The sequence below is a fragment of the Talpa occidentalis genome, unplaced genomic scaffold (genome assembly GCF_014898055.3).
Source record: "Talpa occidentalis isolate TD23 unplaced genomic scaffold, MPIMG_talOcc4v2.1, whole genome shotgun sequence".
Classification (NCBI taxonomy): Eukaryota; Metazoa; Chordata; class Mammalia; order Eulipotyphla; family Talpidae; genus Talpa; species Talpa occidentalis.
In genome coordinates, this window is record NW_026555331.1 from 110,811,263 (window position 1) to 110,829,523 (window position 18,261).

Sequence of the window (18,261 nt, forward strand, 5' to 3'; positions counted from 1 at the left end):
AGGCCTTCAGGCCTCAGATGGCTACTCTCCACAGGGTTTTTAATGCTGAACAATAAGAGAAATCTGGTTGCTGAAGGACTCAGAGGGGAATGCATTGTCTAGAGAGGATGCTCAGTGATGTCCTTGGCTTTATTCAGAAGCATATGGATGTTGTCTCTGAAGGGCAGCTCTTGTTCACCATACTAATGGGCAGGCTGCCAGCTCTGTGTGAAATCAGGCAGTCCCTTTCCCCTTTAGGTTGTAGTTCTCTCATTTGTAAAATGAGTGCACTAAAGCAAATGATCTAAAGATCTTCTTCAGAATAAACTGTGTGTAAGAAGTTAGCAGTTGTTAGAAAAAAGGCTGAGCTGATTGAATTACTAAATATTAAACATCCCCAATATTTTAATATGTTCTTGAACCTTCTGAGGTGGACCCAAAATTCTAGCCATTTAATTACACAAACTTAATCAGACTCATGCGGTATCTAATGCATATACAACCCTACTGCCCCCACCACCACACAAAGATAAACACTCAACATACACACACCACATGCACACATACACACCACACACAAAACACAAAACACATACACCACTTAATGCTACTCTTTCCCAACAAACACACAAATCATATATACATACCTCACACATATCACACCTCCTCCCTACATGCCATACCACATACATCACTTCATACCACACACACACACACACACACACACAAGACATACAGCACACACACAGGCTGTCAAGTCAGGAAGAATTTGGGAAGGGTCTGATCATCTCTCACACACACAGTGCAATCAGTATCTTCGAAGAAAGAGGATTGATCTTGTGGTTGCTTTTGATGCTATTTCTCAACAAAGGAGGCTGCGGCCAGGTTTGTGGAAAATTACTGGTGATTTTTAAATTTTTTTTTTTTTGACTTTCAATTTCATATAACTAAACTGTCTTCCTAACCATTATGTGGTACCAGGCATTTGTGGCCAATTATTTTCCAATCCAAATTAATAAGAGGGGACATAGGGGTAAGGGGAAGAAGAAGAAAGTTAAAATGAGAGGATTCAGATGAACCTGTGGTAACTGTTGGATTTGAAAGCAATTAGTTGGGTGTGACTCTAATGGAATGAATATATTTATGAATGTACCTTGCTAATATAGTGGGTCTAAAATGAGAGTGACATTGATATTGCTAGACTAGAGACTTGTGATAGAATGACCTGGTATAATCAATCATTCATTTCACAAACACTGGGCACCAATTGTGGGCTTCTTCTAGAACTCCCAAACACAATGCCCAGGGCCTGGCAGGGCATACTTTACCCTCATCACTTCAAGTTAGCTGTTTTTTAACACAGATATTCTCTTGTGCTTCCCTATTCATTGTTTAAATATTAAACAATACCATTTCACTTTAGAGAAATTTGAAAAAAAATTAAGCAAAGAGATAAACACAATGGAAGTAATCAGTAATTATAATAAAATACCATTCTGTGTAGAGAATTTTTGATTTTATATCTCCATGTATACACACACACACACACACACACACAGACATGTTGGATGCCTCTATAAATAGCATTTTATGTATTTATGTATATAAGTGTAATTTACAGTCACACGTTGTCATTGCCTCCACAATCTGCTTTTACATTCTTGCTCTATATTACAAACATCTCTGTGATCTGTAGATCACTATATCTGTAGACTATATCATTTTTTTTTATTTGATGCATGGTATTTCATTCAGATGGATGCAGGCTGATTTATTTAGCTATTGAAAGATTTATGCCACATATCTCTCTAGCATTTGTCCTATGGGTGCGGGACAGAGACAGCCTCCTCCTGCCATTGCACACATCAGTAGCATGGGAGGGGATCACAGGCTGCCTCACTCACAGACCCTTCTAAATGTACACATGGGATAAAATATGGTCTAGCAGAATGCTAGGGAATGGGGTTCTGGTTAAGTGGATTTTCTGGTTAAAGGAGTTCACCCCTTCCTTTTAGTTGACATGGTAGTTACCACAACTGCCTATATGCTATTACAGGACCCCTGCTGCAGAGTCCTAAGGTAACTGCCATGTGGGTGGTGCTGCTTTTGTCTAGATGCCATTGCTAATTTCAGCAGACATGGCCCTTCTTCCACTTTGTAGGTCACTAAGGATTTTCTGCAGGTAGCTCACCAGCTTAGTGCTTCTGTGGGGGCATTGCCACATACCTGTCTGCCTGCTGCTGCTGTTTCTCAGTAGGCCTTGTGGTGCTGAAACCATGTGGTATTCACTAGTCTGTGAAAGGTCGTTTTTGAAATTCTCATAGGTGGGGGTGACTACCTCAGTGTTTTATACAAGTTTTTGGTGAAACAATAGTTTCAGTTTTTACCCTTAGTCTCTGATTTATCCAGGATTCAGGCATGAGTCCATGTAGAGGGGGAAAGAGGACTGGGAACTTGTGAGCTTGCTTAATTGGGCAGTTGGTGACAGTCAATATCTTGAATCCCATAGCTAACTCACAGTCTAGAAGGATCCATAACACTGCATTTGCTGTAAGACAGTGACTGAAGCAGCGACAACTAGAACCCTGCTCTAAGGCTTCGAGTCAAAACTGTATCAAGATGGGGCTCACTTCTGTATTTCCAGGCTAGGCTCCTTCCTGAGCTCTAAGTTTGTGTATGTGTTCTCTGCTGAAAGGCTATCCCCATTCTGATGTTCTGTAAGTTCCTTAAACACAACATGCAGCAAACTCCTTTTTAAACTACCCTGCCCTGTGTTCTTTGCCTCACTGGGCATTGGAATTATTCATCCAGGGTTTCCCAAGTCATAAATGAGGTCTCATCGCTGAGCATCTCATTCTTTTTCATCCTCATGTTCAATAAATGACCATGTCTCTGAATCTAATACAAACCTTTCTCCTTCTGCCACTCCCATTACCTTTGCTTAGGTCATCACTGTCTCACACAGAAGATCCTCCCAAAAGATCTCTCTCCCTCTGGAAACCACTCATAAAACACTTTTGAATAGCAAATTGCAATCTGGACCTTTCAGCTCAATATGCAGGCTTTAGGCATGATTACCTAGTGTCAGCCACTTAAGGTGAGGCTCTACCATTAGTGTACACTCTTTTTTTTTTTTAAGATTTATTTTATATAAGAACTGGGGTAGAGGTCAGAAGCACAGGAGGGTGAGAGAATTCACCAGAGCCAGAGCAGGGAGCAGAACAGGCAGATGGACCAAAGACACGACTGAGGGGAGCAGCGGGCGAGGTAGGAGAGGTTTGCTGCACCATGTGGGGTTCTCCCTGGCCAGCGGGGGCGGGGAATCGAACCGGCACTGCAGAGGCTGCGGCCAGCTTTGCAGCGTGGCCTTCAACCACTGCACCTCTGGGGAGGCCCTTACACTCTATCACCCACTGTAGACACATGAGTAATTCTCTCAGGAATAATAAGATAATGACACAATTAGATAGTGCTTCTATTTTGAGTAATCAGTTCCAGGTGAAACTGTTGGAGTGCCAGATATAGCCCCAATTTGACAGACCCTGAACTTGAATATTATTTTAGGAGTCAGTGACAGGAAGGTCTTTTGATAGATCAGATGATATGTCCATAGAGATAAAACAAAGCTTTCTTCAACACTTTTTTTTTTTTAAGGTTGTTCCTAATTAACATCCTTTCTGGCCATCTCTTTATATCCCCATTCTCTACAGAATCAGAAGGCTAAAATTCTGTGTTGTGCAGAGAATGACAAGAAAGATTACCTAATTATTTTTAGAAAGAAGGGCTCCACATTAACTATTCTGAAACCAAACACATCATTTCTTAGGAGTCAGACTCTAATATTTAACCAGCTTCTAGTCAATAACTCTCTTGGATCAACTCATCCAATTTGCACAGCAAGGTTAGCTATTCTGAGGAGCATTATTCATATTAACTTCTTGGTTTATTTTTAAACAATGAAGCAGACAATTAATATTGATTTTAAAAATTCCACAGCATTTGTGGGACTCCACTGTTTATCTGCTGACAGAGAGGCACCCTTTTTTCTCTTTCTTTTTGAGGTAATTCTTAGCTCTACCAATGGCACTCATTGAACCTAGAACAAGAGCAGGGGGTAAAAGCAGATAAAGGTTCATTCAGGCTCCTGTGGGGATGATTGCCTTCCCTGTGGTCTGGATAATCGATCGGGGCCAAAGCCACCAGGACCCTCATCACTGCATTACCACACTTACCAAAGGTTGGGTTAAAAAGACTATAGCTGTGAGAGATTGCCAGCTGAAAATTTAAAAAGTGGCAGAACTATTCCCCTACTTCTTCTTTTATATATTTTAAAAGTAAATAAGTGTATGAGTAAGCCCGGTATGTATAACAGATAAAAGTGGACCTTCCTCTGTTGAAGCCACGATAAAAGGGTGGAGGATGAGGTGGGAGGGGAGATAGTCCTGCTCTCCAGGTCCCCTTTCTCTGTAAGGAGGCCAGAGTAGAACTACTTTCTAGAACTGTACTATGAAATTCCAGGTGAGAGACAGTTCTTACTGTAGCCTATAGCTAAGAGCACTGCTTTCTTCTTACATGGTGTCCTTTCTAGAAGCATCTATAGAGGAAATTTCTTATAGGTCTCACTTGCAGGAATCCTTGTGATTTTTTTGTAGGGAAAGTACTTCGATTATTTTTTATATTATGGAGGCCATGACTGATACTTTTTTTTTTTGTATCAGCCTGCAGAAAGCAGAGATGATTTTGTAGGCTCACTAGCAGTTTCTGAGGGTTTCCTTGCACACATCCTATGAGCTGTTACCATTAAGTCAGAAGCCAGGTTTAATTTCTACCCTATTTTCCTTTAAGCTTGACTTTTACTTTATTTGTACTGAATCTTTCATCTTAAACATGTGTGTACATCATCTCAAATTATTTCTGGTATAAAACAGGACAAAAATAAACATATGGATGCATAATCATGTTAAAAAAGTAACAGCCTTGGTAACCATTGTGTGACAGGGCTTACCTCGTTGGGGTGGAATCCGTCCACTGGTTCGATGAGCTGCCAGGGCTGTCCGCCTTTCTTCCGCCACTCCTCTATGACTGTAGGACACACAAGCAACACGTCACAACCAGAGTGTCACAGCCATGCTGCCACAGCAATGGTCACTTCTTGAGAGCAAGGGCCATGAGAAAAATCAGAGCTGCCTACTGATTTCTTAGGTTTATTCAGCAATGGTTGCCTATGAGGGGCTTTCTAAATGGAAATGATCTTCTAAGACAGGAAAAAATATGTGAGAGTGTTGGAAGAATGTGGTTTTTGGAGGAGGATGGTGGTGGGAAAGGATGAGCTCCAAAATATTACCCATCAATTTAAATCCATTGAACTTCTCAGTGGCTAGTAGGAAAACATCTCAGGAAGATGAGGGGGAAAATTAAATACCTTGTTAACATCTGCTTTCATGGTTGTCATTCCCAGGCATTGCCTGGTTATGTCAAATAATCACCGTAAAAATCATATAGTTCATCAGAAATATAATTACATAAATTTACACACCTTTAGAGTAAGTGTGGCTACAGAGAAAATATTATGAGCCCCAAAGTGATGAAAAGTAATAAAACTGTCCTTCAACCTTCTTCCTTCAACTTGGTAAGAGATCTAGAATGTCAGCTGTTCCAAGGCACCAACACCATTATCTCTACCTTATAACATCAGACAATCAATACATACTCCTCAAGGAAACTTTGACTCTCTGGAGAGCTTCCAGAGGGGAAAAGTTGAAATGGCTGCTCCCAGCATAGCTCATGCCCTACTCCCCCAGCATCAGCCAGGGAACAAGCAGAGTCAAGATTTCTCCAGTTCTCTCTTCTTTACCTTCCACAAGCAGTGATCTGTGTCCTCAAATGGGATTCTATTGGGGACTTTGACTGGATAAAAGAAGCTGAACTTTCCCAGAATGGAATCAATTCTCTGCTGCTTTTGCAATTAGTTCTAATTTCACAGCAAGCCATCTGCATAGACTACCACATCTTTGTCCTCAGAGGGGTGACAAATACTGTTGTCCTCAGAGTTAAGGAGAAAAAAAAACCTCTGCTGGTGCTTTGGGGTCCTACTACACACTGGATCACCAATTCCCTTTAGCTGTTCTCTGGTGGAATGGCCACCATTTTGGATTGTCAGAATATATTGCTTCTGGATTTGATGGGAGATTATTAGAAGAAACAGCTATTGAAAAGTGATCTTTGTATTTCTTGTGAAACTCAAATAAAGGACACTTGTCCACTGTGCCCCCCACATGGAGTCCCAGGGAGAAACTGCTTTGTGCTGGAGATCAATGCAGTTCTCTGGTGTATATTTGGTTTTCTGACAGGAAGCTCAGAGCTGTGATGATGCTTCAATCACACTAACTCTTTGGAAGGCTTATTTGTTCTGTGGAACTAGTCCACCACCCTTGACATTTTCTTTCCTGCCCCTGGCCATGCTACCCTGTGAAAGACAGTGCCTTGGGGTTAGGGGAGCATGGAGTTGCCTGGCTCTGTCACCAGTTTGTCTAGTCTGTTTTGCCTGTCTCTTTAGGCATGGTCTTGGAAACAGAATTTCTGCTTTAGGTTTAATTTTTGCTGGTCTGCCTTTCTCTCTGGACCTGACACCTTAAAGCTTCTGTGGGTCACAGACTTCCCTCCTTGGGCACACTGCCAGTCCTGGCTCACCTACCAGGACTTTACACACTGGGTTTAGGTGCTTCCTTTTCCTCCTTGCCCAGGAGAGGATGTGCCCATTTCTTCTCTCTCTCTTTTTGAGGGGTTCTGTTTTTCTACTTTCTAACTTTATGCGGATCCTCTATTTGAATCACCTCCCATATGAGCATCCAACAGGTTATAATTAATGGAGCACCAGGCATTTAGAAGGTTTTTCTCACATGTGCAGGCAATATTACCTCCTTAGAGCTCTCTCAATGTTCTTTGCTCTTGTAGACTATTTGCCTCATCATTACCTTGCAGTGCCATGGGGTCTTTGATATACAAAATCAACAATGATGGGGAAAGGCCCAACACAGGTAGGCGTGACCTTCTCTCCCCTCCCCTCCACCTCTGGCCCTGTGACTGTAGAGGTGACATGGCTTCTATTTTCCTTGTATTCCTTTATTTCACTCAAGTTCTCAGTGGCCTTTCCATCCTTTCTCCCTCTTCTCCCTTCATTTTTAGTTTGGTTTCACATTACGCTTGTACAGATGTTAGAAAAAGAAAGAAAGATTGAAAAAAGTCCCAATAGAGTGTTAAAAATTAGCAGATAATGATAAAAAAATAAAAGACAATGGTTGTGAACTCAGTTAAGGCCAAAGACCTTGCTGAAAGGTGCCAGAATAAGACAGGAGAATTCTATTAAACAGTCACAAAGTCAATCATGGGCCTGACCTGGCCTACCACATGTCCTCCTTCAGCACTTTTGGACCCTTCATGTTTGCAGAGAAGGTTGAATGACAACTTGACTCTAAACTCATATGGTCAATGGCCAAGAAAAAAAATAAAGGAAATAAGTATAGTGACAAGGAGATTTGGAAGCTCCACTGTGGAAAGCAAAATTTGAGCATATGAAGAAAACACAGTTTAAGCCAACATTATGTTCCTGCAGAGAAATATTTATTAGGAACCAGGTATTAAAAAGGCTAGACTTTCTTCTCTCTGAGCTTCCTCTAGTGTGATTCCAGTTTGGCACCTGTACTTCAAGATATTCTAGGCTATTTTCATTTTGATTAGAATTTCATTTTTGTTACTAATTACCAAACTAAAACTATGGCCCTTAGAAGAAATGATAGGTATTATATGTGTGGAACAAATGGACATAATTCAATCACAAAATTTGGGCCTAGTTTTCAAAATGAGAAGGGATGGTCATTGCTTTCTACTCCCCTTAGAGGCCCAAGCAGCTTCAGAATGTGGGATTATGAAAAGGAAATTGAGGAACAGAAGCATAAGTAGAAGGGATATTACCTTGGAAGTTTTGCAAGGAAGCTGGGGCAAAGTCTAGGGTGGAGACTGTGGGAGATATCCACATTTTATTATCACCACACTCCAGCAATTCTAAACAATACCAATGATTACATAGTCTTCCTTGCCAGGAAACATGTGCCTGGCCCCCAAATCCCATTCCTCCTCCTCACTTGTCAGACAGTATGAGGGAGTCCAGTGTTTAGAAGAACTGACTTGTCACATAAAATAATCCAGGAGGTGTTAAAAGGAATGTCACAGGCTACCAAGGTTATAATCAGCGTATTCACAGTGGAAAAGACCATTTTCTCACATGGCTGTTGTGAGGGCAAAAGTACCAGTCACTGCATACCTGTAAACATCAGCATAATAGCACAGGCCAACTCAGTCTCAAAGAGGCAAGAATTTAAGGTTTTATCTGTCAGGCCTAGTGCTGCTTGTTAGTTTATCTCCTGGTGAAATTCTGCTTTCTTGGAATAAATGCAATGCCAGGCAGCAGTCTCTATTTCCTCCTTGATTGATTTTAGAGTGGGAGATCCAAAGAAGTGATAGCATGGCAAGTCAGTCAGTTTCCTTCTTACCTGGGATCATAATTCAGATTTGGTAAATGAATTTCTACTTGTTCTTCAGAATACCTAAATTAAATTTCTTGAGTGATAATTAATGATCTCTTGGGATTTGGTGCATAATGTATAAAGTCAAACAAACAGCTAATGACCAGCTTTTCAGAGATGAAATAGAAATCACAGAAGAAGATTCACAAACAATTTTGAACAATGGCACAGCAGATATTTAAAAAGAGAAAGATGCAAGCTGGTCAGCACCAGGGTTATTGACTATTTTTCTAAACCACATGGTGAGGAACTAGAAACCAGATCTACTCCAACTGAGTTGTTTTGGAATCTGAGGGCAGATGGTAGTGTATTTAAACTATTGGTGTAAAAATGGCCTTGTCAGACAAGAGATTTTCTTACTTATTTTGTGAGGTGTGGTTCAGATAAAAGAAAAGGATACCACCTGCTCAAGCTGACATTTCCTGAAGAAAGGGAAAAATGCTGCCTCTGTTCAGTTCCTCACTAGTGGGGGCGGGGCACAGAAGTGACTTTGGAGATGGACAGTCATCTTCCAGGACTGGACCGAGGCTGTCAGAGGGAGAACAAGATTCTCCTCCCCAAGGGAGGAGACCCTCAACTCTTTTCACTGGTTGCGAACTGTAACTTTTGTTTTGAAAAATGAGGATATTTGTGATGGCTTCATCAGCTCAATTATTGCACAGAAATGAGGAGAGATTTCCATGTGACTTGAAGACTCGGATTTACTAAGTGATGCTCTTGGACTTCTCTCTCTGATAAAAGGAGACTGTAGTGAAGCATTTCTACCAAAGCTCTCTCAAAGTGACACAGAGGTATGCTGGGAGATGGGTCTGGGTGGACATTGAAAAAGAATAAACATTTATTCCCCCTCTATTATAAGAGAATGTAGTAGGTGCCTGGCATACTAGATGACAATGGTGGTGGGAAGGTACCTTGCTAGATTATAAGCATTGCTTCAAGTCTTCATATGAATACCACAGTTCAGTTATTGCTGCTTTACTCAAAAGGAAATAAAAGTTTGATTGGTTATTTTGTTTGTAGTCACACAGTTATTTATGTCTGACTTGGGATAGGAATTCAATTCTATCTGGCTGTAAATTCGTGGCTCTTCTAATGACAGCACATTGCACCTGTGCGAGGTGGCCAGATTTCAGGGATGATAAGTTACCTGGGCATGGGAGGTGGAGATGGATCTTGGAGTGGATTACCCCTTTGCTTACTAAGGAAAATGCTAAAATTTTAAGGTAAAAATTCTCCTTGCAGTAGCCTAACTTTGGGCTTAGGTCAAGACAGCCATAATTCTGAAAACTAGACAAAAATTCCAGTGCTTTAAAAAGTGGCCATGGCGACACCTCTGTGGGAAATGCATGATGCTGTGTCATGTTCATGTAGGCACCTCCCAGGGCACTCTGACCTCTGACTCCACTCTCCCTTCTACCATGGCCAGGAGTCTCCCCCAGTGGAGGGCTCACCAGCTTCATATGGTGAAGGGGAGGAAAACCCTGTGACGCAACAAATCTTCACATTTGCATTCAACAAAGCTGGAAATGAAAATGTCAAGAAATTCTGGTTGGTGAGAGCTGCCAGTAAGGAGAAATACCTAGGGGACTTTCCAGGAAAGAATCTGCATATGTAGCTCATCTTCAGGTGGTGTGGATGCTGCTCATTCTGAACCAAATATTGAGTAGCAAGGATGTGAGTGAATGGTACTCTTTGCGGGTATTGACTACGGTGCTAGGTACAGAATTTAGGAAGATGACACTTTGCGTACAATAATCCTCAAGGTTTGTTAAGTAGTTGTGCTGTCCCTATTTTTAGAGCTGGAAAGAAGTGTTTAGAAATGTTCAGGGAATTGCTTATAGTCCCAAGGAAAAAAAAGACAGACTAGGGATTACTCTGGAAAATGAAAAAGTTCTGTGTGAATGTTAGACTATATATTTTTAATAACGTCATCTATATCCTAGGTAGATGATGATCAAAGATCACTTGGTGGTATACTTGTTTTTACCAGGAATTCATTGATGAGTCTTTATCTCTGCATTTTAATGAGAAATTATTTATCAAAATGTCTCTCCCCTATCAGAGAAATGTGTGTCACCTAGGCAGGCAATCTAGTAAGGGGAAATCATTCTTGTTGAAAAGATGTTCAGAATTGAAGTATTAGAGTCTGCAATGCAAAATGTGTCAGCTAATGTAATATTTGATAATTCATGATGGCCATCTGCTCCATCCCAGATGCTTGGGCTGGCGGGGGTGGGGGGTGGGGGGAGGGGAGGGAGTTGATGATGGGAAGATAAGAGATGATAAACTCTGGATGAGAAATCTTCCATCCTTTGCCTGCACTGTAAAGCTTTTCATTAGCATCATCTCAGCTGGCAGTCAATCAACAGGAGGCTTTCCTCTTGCATAACAATTGCTTAGCAATGAAAATGAGACTGAAAGGATTAAAGTCAATAAATAATAATTTTTCAGAGCCAAGGTGTAAAGGATAAAGCTGTAGCTCCAGCCATCATGCCTATTTACAGATCTCAGTGCTTGGACAGAATCCTAAGAAAGAACAATAATGTCTCAGAAAGCTGATATGGGTTGTCTACTTTGCCCAGCAAGTCTGAGATCCTCCCATAGAGACTCTGATTGGTTTCATCATGTTAGGGGAATTGTCACTGCTATTGAGTCTCTAGGTATTTCGGTGCCCTTTATGAGAGGTACTGCTTTATTCCTCGTTTCTGTCACACTCATCTTCAGCCCCTGGGTAAGTGGGGCATCACTAAATAAACTAGCAGGAACAGGTTAGGTGATTCCACTGACCTATTGGCTCCTTGCCCAAAGATGTTTTCTGCTGTCATTGGCTCTACTGCTTCAGGGATTCTAAAGCGATGAGGAAATAAAGAGGTGATGCTGAGCTTCCACCTTCCCAGAGAGAGTCTTATGCTTTATCTTTTGTTGATAATCAGAGCTGTTAATGTGTCAGAATGGGCAGGATGATCCTGTCCTAGCTACTGCCTGCTGGCTCTAAATTGTAGTTGCTGCTTTTGTCTTGTGTCAATATCAAAACCAAGCAAAACTTACCTTCTTGGAAGTCAAAATCCATGTAGAAAAGATCGAAGTTGGTAAATTTCCTGCTGGATGCAATTTTTTTCAGTGTATTGGAGAGTTGTTCTGCTCTCTGGATACAAAAGAAGCAGGGAGAATTTCATGAAACCTCGACTTTATCTTTAGGGAGACAATTCAGGCAGAACAAAGAAATCAATAGTCCCCACCCCCACTCCAAGGCATCAGCAGTGAGTAGCTCTGCACATTAAATTCGATTCAGGCACAAATGGCCAATGAACATATGAAAACTGTTAACATTCATTAGGAACTAAATCAGTGCAAATTAAAGTAATAAGATACCACTCTTCACAAATTCTCCTGGGATTAGAAAAGAAAAGATGAACAACCATGACAACACAGAATATTGCCATGGGATAGGAGATTGAGAAAGTCAACTGTTCTAGCTTTTCTAAAATGTAATTTGACAATATGAATTACAAGCCTTAAATATGAGTGAGTCCTTTGACCCAATAATTTTTCTAGGAGTTGGTCATAAGGAAATAGAGATGGTATACAAAGTCCAACATCTCTTTTGATATGTAGACACAAGCGTCCATCATAATGCTATTTATTATCCATAGTGAAAAACTGGAAATAATCTATATGTCCACCACCAAGGGAAATTATGGTACATTCATATGCTATCAACTCTAAAATAGTTTCAAAATTATGACTTGGAGGAACAATTCATGAACATTGGAAAACATAAAACAACATGTCTATTCTGATACTATGGAGTCAAAACCTCAAAAATTTCTGTCTATAAAAGTGATATTGGAAAGACATACACATATAATAACTTGGTGAAATTTGGTGTGATTGTTATTACTATGCTTTGTGCTTTTCTGTGTTCTCCATTTTTTAAATTGAAATGTGTTTTTTTCTAGAGAAAAAAGATTCAACAAATCCCTTGAAATATTCACCATCCGTAAAAGAAATACTTGAACCCTGGATTCCCTCAGAGAGGAAAGGAAGATCCCAGAGCATTCACCCTGGGAGTGTGTAAGGGACTAGCCTCACATACTTCTCTCCAACTCCACAAATTACCTAGGGCCAGCTTTGAAAACTGTGTGTGTGTGCATTTCTGTGTGTGCACACACATGTGTGCATATGAAGGAGACACACACAGAGACAGTGACAGATGTATACAGACTGAGAGACACAGCAAGACAGAGTCACCCAGGTTAAAGGTAGCAGAGACAGAGCACCCATATTCTTCTGGCTCCTCAAGCACCCCTGAGGTTAGATTTTGTTTTTTGTCAGCTTGGAGACTGTCCTCCTGCTGGAATCTCACTCCCAGTGAAATTACTGCAGCTTGCACAGGATAAGAATAACTGAATTCTCCTACCTCTGATGTGAGAGTCCGGAGTGTCTTGTTGGACGACATCCAGCCATGACAGGGGGAGACCTGAGAGCAGGAAAACACCACTTTGATTACAGTGGAACAGCAACAGTAGCAGGACGTTGCCTTGGAACAAGTCAGTATAATGATACCTGGAGACAGCTCAGGAAGGAGTAGAAATCTGCATAGGTCACATCCTTGTTCAGCTGACCTGGAAAACAGAGGGGCTGGAATGTTGCTTGTGCAAGGATATGACAACCCTGCAGGGACACTTGGTGACCTTCTCCCTTGCAGAGGGTTGGGACCTATCTTGGGTTTTCATTTAGTGTTGCTCTAGAAGGTTGTCTGTGATTTTTTTCTCTCTGAGACCCCAGAAATTTAGGCCCAGAATTGGAGAGTGATCCTAAGGAAACTACTCTGACCTAGAGTTCTCCCCCCAGGCTCAGGCAGGGCCCAGCAGAAGGCTACAGGGCTCTGAGGACTGGACACCACTAGCAAAGGATTTTTCAGAGCTGAGGCTTTCTCTTAGCACTGGTGTGAAATGCCAAATTCTCTCAAGGTACACAGGGCTTTCATGGTGGCACTTGACCAAATCCTTTTTTCCAAGTCTATGAAGCACTCAGTCTGACCTACTTATGTCATGTTGAGGGCCTGGAAGGACATCTCAAGTGTCTGTAGGTCTAACCATGCAATGCCCTGCAGTTTGGTGAACTGAGGGTCTCCTAAATCTATGAGTGGCCCCTGGATGGAGAGGGGTGTCAATACTTCATGTATCCCTTCACAGCCTGGGGGATACTGCATTTTAGTACTAATTAGTAGACATGCTCTACATTTTTTGGTGCAGGATAAAGAGACTGAAATAAAAGCGATAAGTACCAAATGCAAGTTCAGCTAGAGCCTTTCCAAATATCAGCTATAGAGCAAGTCTGTGGGTAGTATTTTTTTCTCTTCTCACATGCCTCCCCTCTCTCCCCAGCCCCCTTCCAGAATATCCACACTGAGTGGCAATTCAACTTTCATGCTGTGACTGAGACACAAAATTCAGAATCTCACAAATCTCAGGGGTGAATGACTGATGTCCTATACATTAACACTTCTCGCACGCTTGAAAAAATAAGGGAAAATAATAGGACCTATCACAGAGCGAAGAAAAAGATTGAAGGTGATGGAACACTGTCTTATTTTTCACTTATACCTCAGATCAGTTAGACTGAAAGATAGATTCAATTTTCTTGTCATACAGGAAAAATATTATCTCTCTGTGTGGGTGTGTGAATCCCAAGACTGGAAAACCACTCTCTTATTATTGCCATTAAAATCACAATGGCAGCTGGGCCTTTGTTGTTCTCCAATGGTGTCTGTATCTTCACATTTGGATGAATCCCAAGCCATTGTCTTTGTTTTCATGTCAAGTTCAACATGGAGTCCTTATTTCCATCTTTACCCAGAATCTGCTTTCTACCACTAAAGCTTCTTTCCTTCTTTCTCTCTCTCTCTTTATGTATGTTTGGCAATTTGTCTCCATTTGATATGTAGACCTGTCCGTCTTGGCCTAGCCCAGCTCAGTGACTGACACTCCAGTCTCTACCCCTCACCTTTGTCCTCTACATACCCTAATAACTTGGCTCTTGCCCTTTGCTGGGGTTGCCTTCATCCCCTCCATCTGCAGCCTACCCTCTACCACCTTGTTTCTTGATTGGGCCCAGGAACTTATAATGAACAATAAGCATCATAGTGGGAATAACACTATGCTTGGCCCTGACAAGTTCCCTCTTCCTGAGAAGAGGCCTCTTTCTTTACTCTGCCCATTGGCTGAGGTCTTCCAAGGACAGGGGAGGTGAAACCCCTGACTGAACCAAAATAACACTCCTGTGTTACTCTTTCCCACCTACAAGCCTGGATTGCTCTGATATCCAAGGGGCAGTAGTTTGTTCTCCTTTGGATACTGGGAATGCATCTGTGCACTGACCTTGAGGGTTAAATCTGGTCAGAGTCTTTTTCCATCCTGCCTTATTAGGGGGCTTTTTCCACCAGCCACCTTAGGAATAGACCACAAAGCATGTCCTTGTTCTGGTCCTTCTCCTAAGCCTTGTCCCTTTCCCCTATATCTCTCTACCCTTCTGACTCTGGCTTTAAAGGGACCAGGCTGATAGAGGAAAATTCCTTAATGGGAGTAGGTAGGTCTGCTGAATAGGATAAGGGCACATTAGGTATATTTAGAAGACAACTGGGAAAGGTGTGAAAAGTTGATTTCTCTTCTGCTTGTTAAAGGGTAGGGTGACTTTGGGGCTGGTGGGAAGTGTTTGAAATGGGCTTTGATGAGCTTATGGTTTAAAGAAAGAAAAGACGGAAAATAGACTTTACAGTATTTTCCCCCATTGGCACTGTCAGTTGGCCACTTATGCTTTCTTTTTGGGTATTACGTTTTAATCATTGTTACTTTAGTAGTACTTTTGCATATTGATGAGTCCTAATATAAAGACTGATCCTCCCTAGAGGTCATACCTATAAAAAGATGGTGTCTGAGACTCTCTGATAGGGAGAGTAGGGAATCTCGTGAAGAAATCTGGCCAAGAATGTGTAGGACCAGGCAGGAGGACTGTCCCACACTGACCAGGAATTATCAGGACTGAGTATCTGTGTGTGTTTGTGTGTGTAAGGCAGGTAGTGGGCTGGCCCAGTGGTGCCACAGGTTCCCCTTAAAGATAAAGAGGCATGTTCTACCCCAGCTTGGCTGTAACAGCAACTTGCGTTTCAGTCATTTGTAAGTTCTTTAGGTCAGGATCTCTGGCATTTATTTAATGCTTGTATCGTCTTTAAAATTTTAGGTGCCATGGAAATTTGGTGTCAACAAAAATCAGTCACACCTCCATGAATTACCATCTGAATGTATCCAATCTTAGGAAAACCATGTTAATTCAGACAGGGAGGAAACTGGTGATGAACTCCATCTTGCCATCATCTTTATCTCTAAAGCACATAGTGGGCATCTCAGACATATTTATGGGATCATTGCTTTCCTCATTTACTGTAACTGACAGAATACCTCCTTGGTCAAGTTTGACCTTTCTAAAAAGATCTATGTAAGTAAAATTCTAATATTTGAAACTTAATCTTTGGTAATCCTCTAAAAAGACAGTCTCACCAGGAATTTGAATTACTGGTGGAACCTGGGCCTGCCCCAGTTTTTGGCAACCAGGTACTGCTGGTCAGTAACTCACAGACATAGCTAAGAGGAGAGAGGCTGGGGGGTTTTCTTTTCTCTTTCCATCCTGATAGGAGTGTGCTGGGAATCTGTTCTGCTCTGAATCTCCATTACCTGCTGATCTGGTGCTGTGGCATTTAACCTGTTCTTTGCTGTATATTTAGCTGAGTTCCTACCTGTCCCTCTGAGGCAACTGAGAAAGTATCACTGACTCAGTGGTTCTCCAACCCCTTCTGCTCACTGACCTCTTTCCTGGTCCTTAAGGGATAGCTATTGTGGAGTTTAGAGGTTATCAGCATGTTTCTAGACTAAAAATAAATTCTAGGCTAAACCCTTTATTTGCTTCATACAACATTTAGCACAGTATCCTGACAATCAGACTTGGTGCCTGACTATATATTAAGGTGGGTTGTACTCTAACCTAGGCAGAACAACTAAACCCTGAGGTTGGTTAGTATTACCCTTACTCCCTTCTGGCTCATATCTGTTGGATTTGGAGTAAAGCAAAACAGATACAAGGTGAGGGAAGAAGCTCTGTTTTAAAACCTCTCATCTGATGTGAGTAATGAGCCTGCCAAAGGAGGAATAGGAAAGCTGGGCACATCCTACCTACTTCTCTGGTCTCTTTTGGATGAACCCTGAGGCTTCTTTGAGGAGTTTGTAATTTATTTACCATGACAACCAGGCAGCAGTGATAATTTAGGATAGGAATAATAACTTAAAATATTAAAAAAATTTTAGATGGTTTTAACTTTTTCCCTAATTGGATTTTTTGAAAACTAGGGTTGTTTGTACAGAGTGTATTTGTGCTGTGAAATTTTCTTTCCTTTTCCTGGTTGTGAAATTCTAGCACACTGGTAGTGACTGAAGAGAGAGACCATGTAAGGAAGACAAAGCAAAACTTTAAGCAGGCTCTCTCAAGCATGATGTATTGATGTTCTTGGATATGGGTGGCTTCCCTGTACAATGTTGGGTGCTTAGGAATATCCCTGGACTCTACTCACTAGATCCTAGTAGCACCTGCTTTCCTGTTGTGATGGGAGTATGTGGGTTGTCCCCAGATGAGAACCATTGCCCTAAAGAATCCACAATTCCCTTTTCTGCTTCCTTCCAAAATGCCTGGTGGCATCATGATTACATATTATGGTTGAGTGAAGTGAATTATGCGGCATATCTGAATTTATGTAGATCATCTAAGGAGTTTATGGAAAGAGAATGGGATTTGAAGTCAGAAAACCCAAAGTCAAGTGGTATGATGGAGTAAATTGATAGCATATGTCCCCTGCCCTCAACTTCCCTACCCCACATATTTCCTAGTGTAGGAGAAATTTAAGAATCTAAAAACAGGCTCCCCTCTCCCTCCCACAGAGTGGGCACTCTCCGACCGACAGAGAGGAGGAAAACAACAAACCAAAACGACCAACAAGAACAAACGACGCAGCAAGCGGGACTGTGAGTGTGCAGCCACCACGCCCCGTGAATGGGAGCTGAGGCGAACCCTGCAGGATTCGCCGCGGTGAGTGAACGGCTCTGGGCGCCATTAGAGAAGAACAAAGACCCCCGGAGACGCGCACACAGCCCGGGCTGCCGGTAAGCTTGCGCGGAAAAGTGGCGCGCTTGGCGCGCGGATCGCGGCTGCCCAGGTCCCCGCGCCTGCGACCTAGGCTTGCGGGGAGATGCGCGGAGGTCCTCACTGAGGTGAAGGTCCCTCCCTGAGAAAGCAGGAACCAGGCGCCCAGGCACGGGAGCGGGGTGCAAAAGGCGCCATTCCCGCGCCACTGAACTGGGCTACAGCCCGCGTCCTGGACCTGAGGGCTTTGAACTGAGACCCGGGGCACGAAAATTCGGGGCGTGGGTTCTCCACGACAGTGGGGCACAAGGCAGACACAGCACCCCAAAGCTGTTGAGGTTTACCCTACCATTCCCGCTCTGTTCCCTGTCCCACGGGGTGGGGGGAGGCGAAAAACAGCCCCCCAAGGACAAGAGGAGAGATCTCTGGCGCCACCTAGCGACCAGGAAAAAAAAGTCACTAACACCCCATAGAACAGGAAATTTCTTAAGACTGCTTGAAAAGGGCAGAA

At 42.3% G+C, this 18,261-nt stretch overlaps 1 protein-coding gene across 2 annotated transcripts in view; it reads right to left on the reverse strand.

The window, feature by feature from the left end:
• The window catches only part of AOAH (acyloxyacyl hydrolase), a 177,656-nt gene that overhangs the window by 1,603 nt on the left and 157,792 nt on the right, over positions 1-18,261 (reverse strand). For both annotated transcript variants that reach the window (XM_054692470.1, XM_037510299.2), the window contains exons 18-21: positions 13,128-13,186; positions 12,982-13,041; positions 11,610-11,706; positions 4,985-5,061 (exon numbers count right to left, since the gene is read on the reverse strand). In XM_054692470.1, the coding sequence (XP_054548445.1) occupies positions 4,985-5,061; positions 11,610-11,706; positions 12,982-13,041; positions 13,128-13,186 (293 nt within the window). The remainder of the gene's footprint in view (positions 1-4,984; positions 5,062-11,609; positions 11,707-12,981; positions 13,042-13,127; positions 13,187-18,261) is intronic.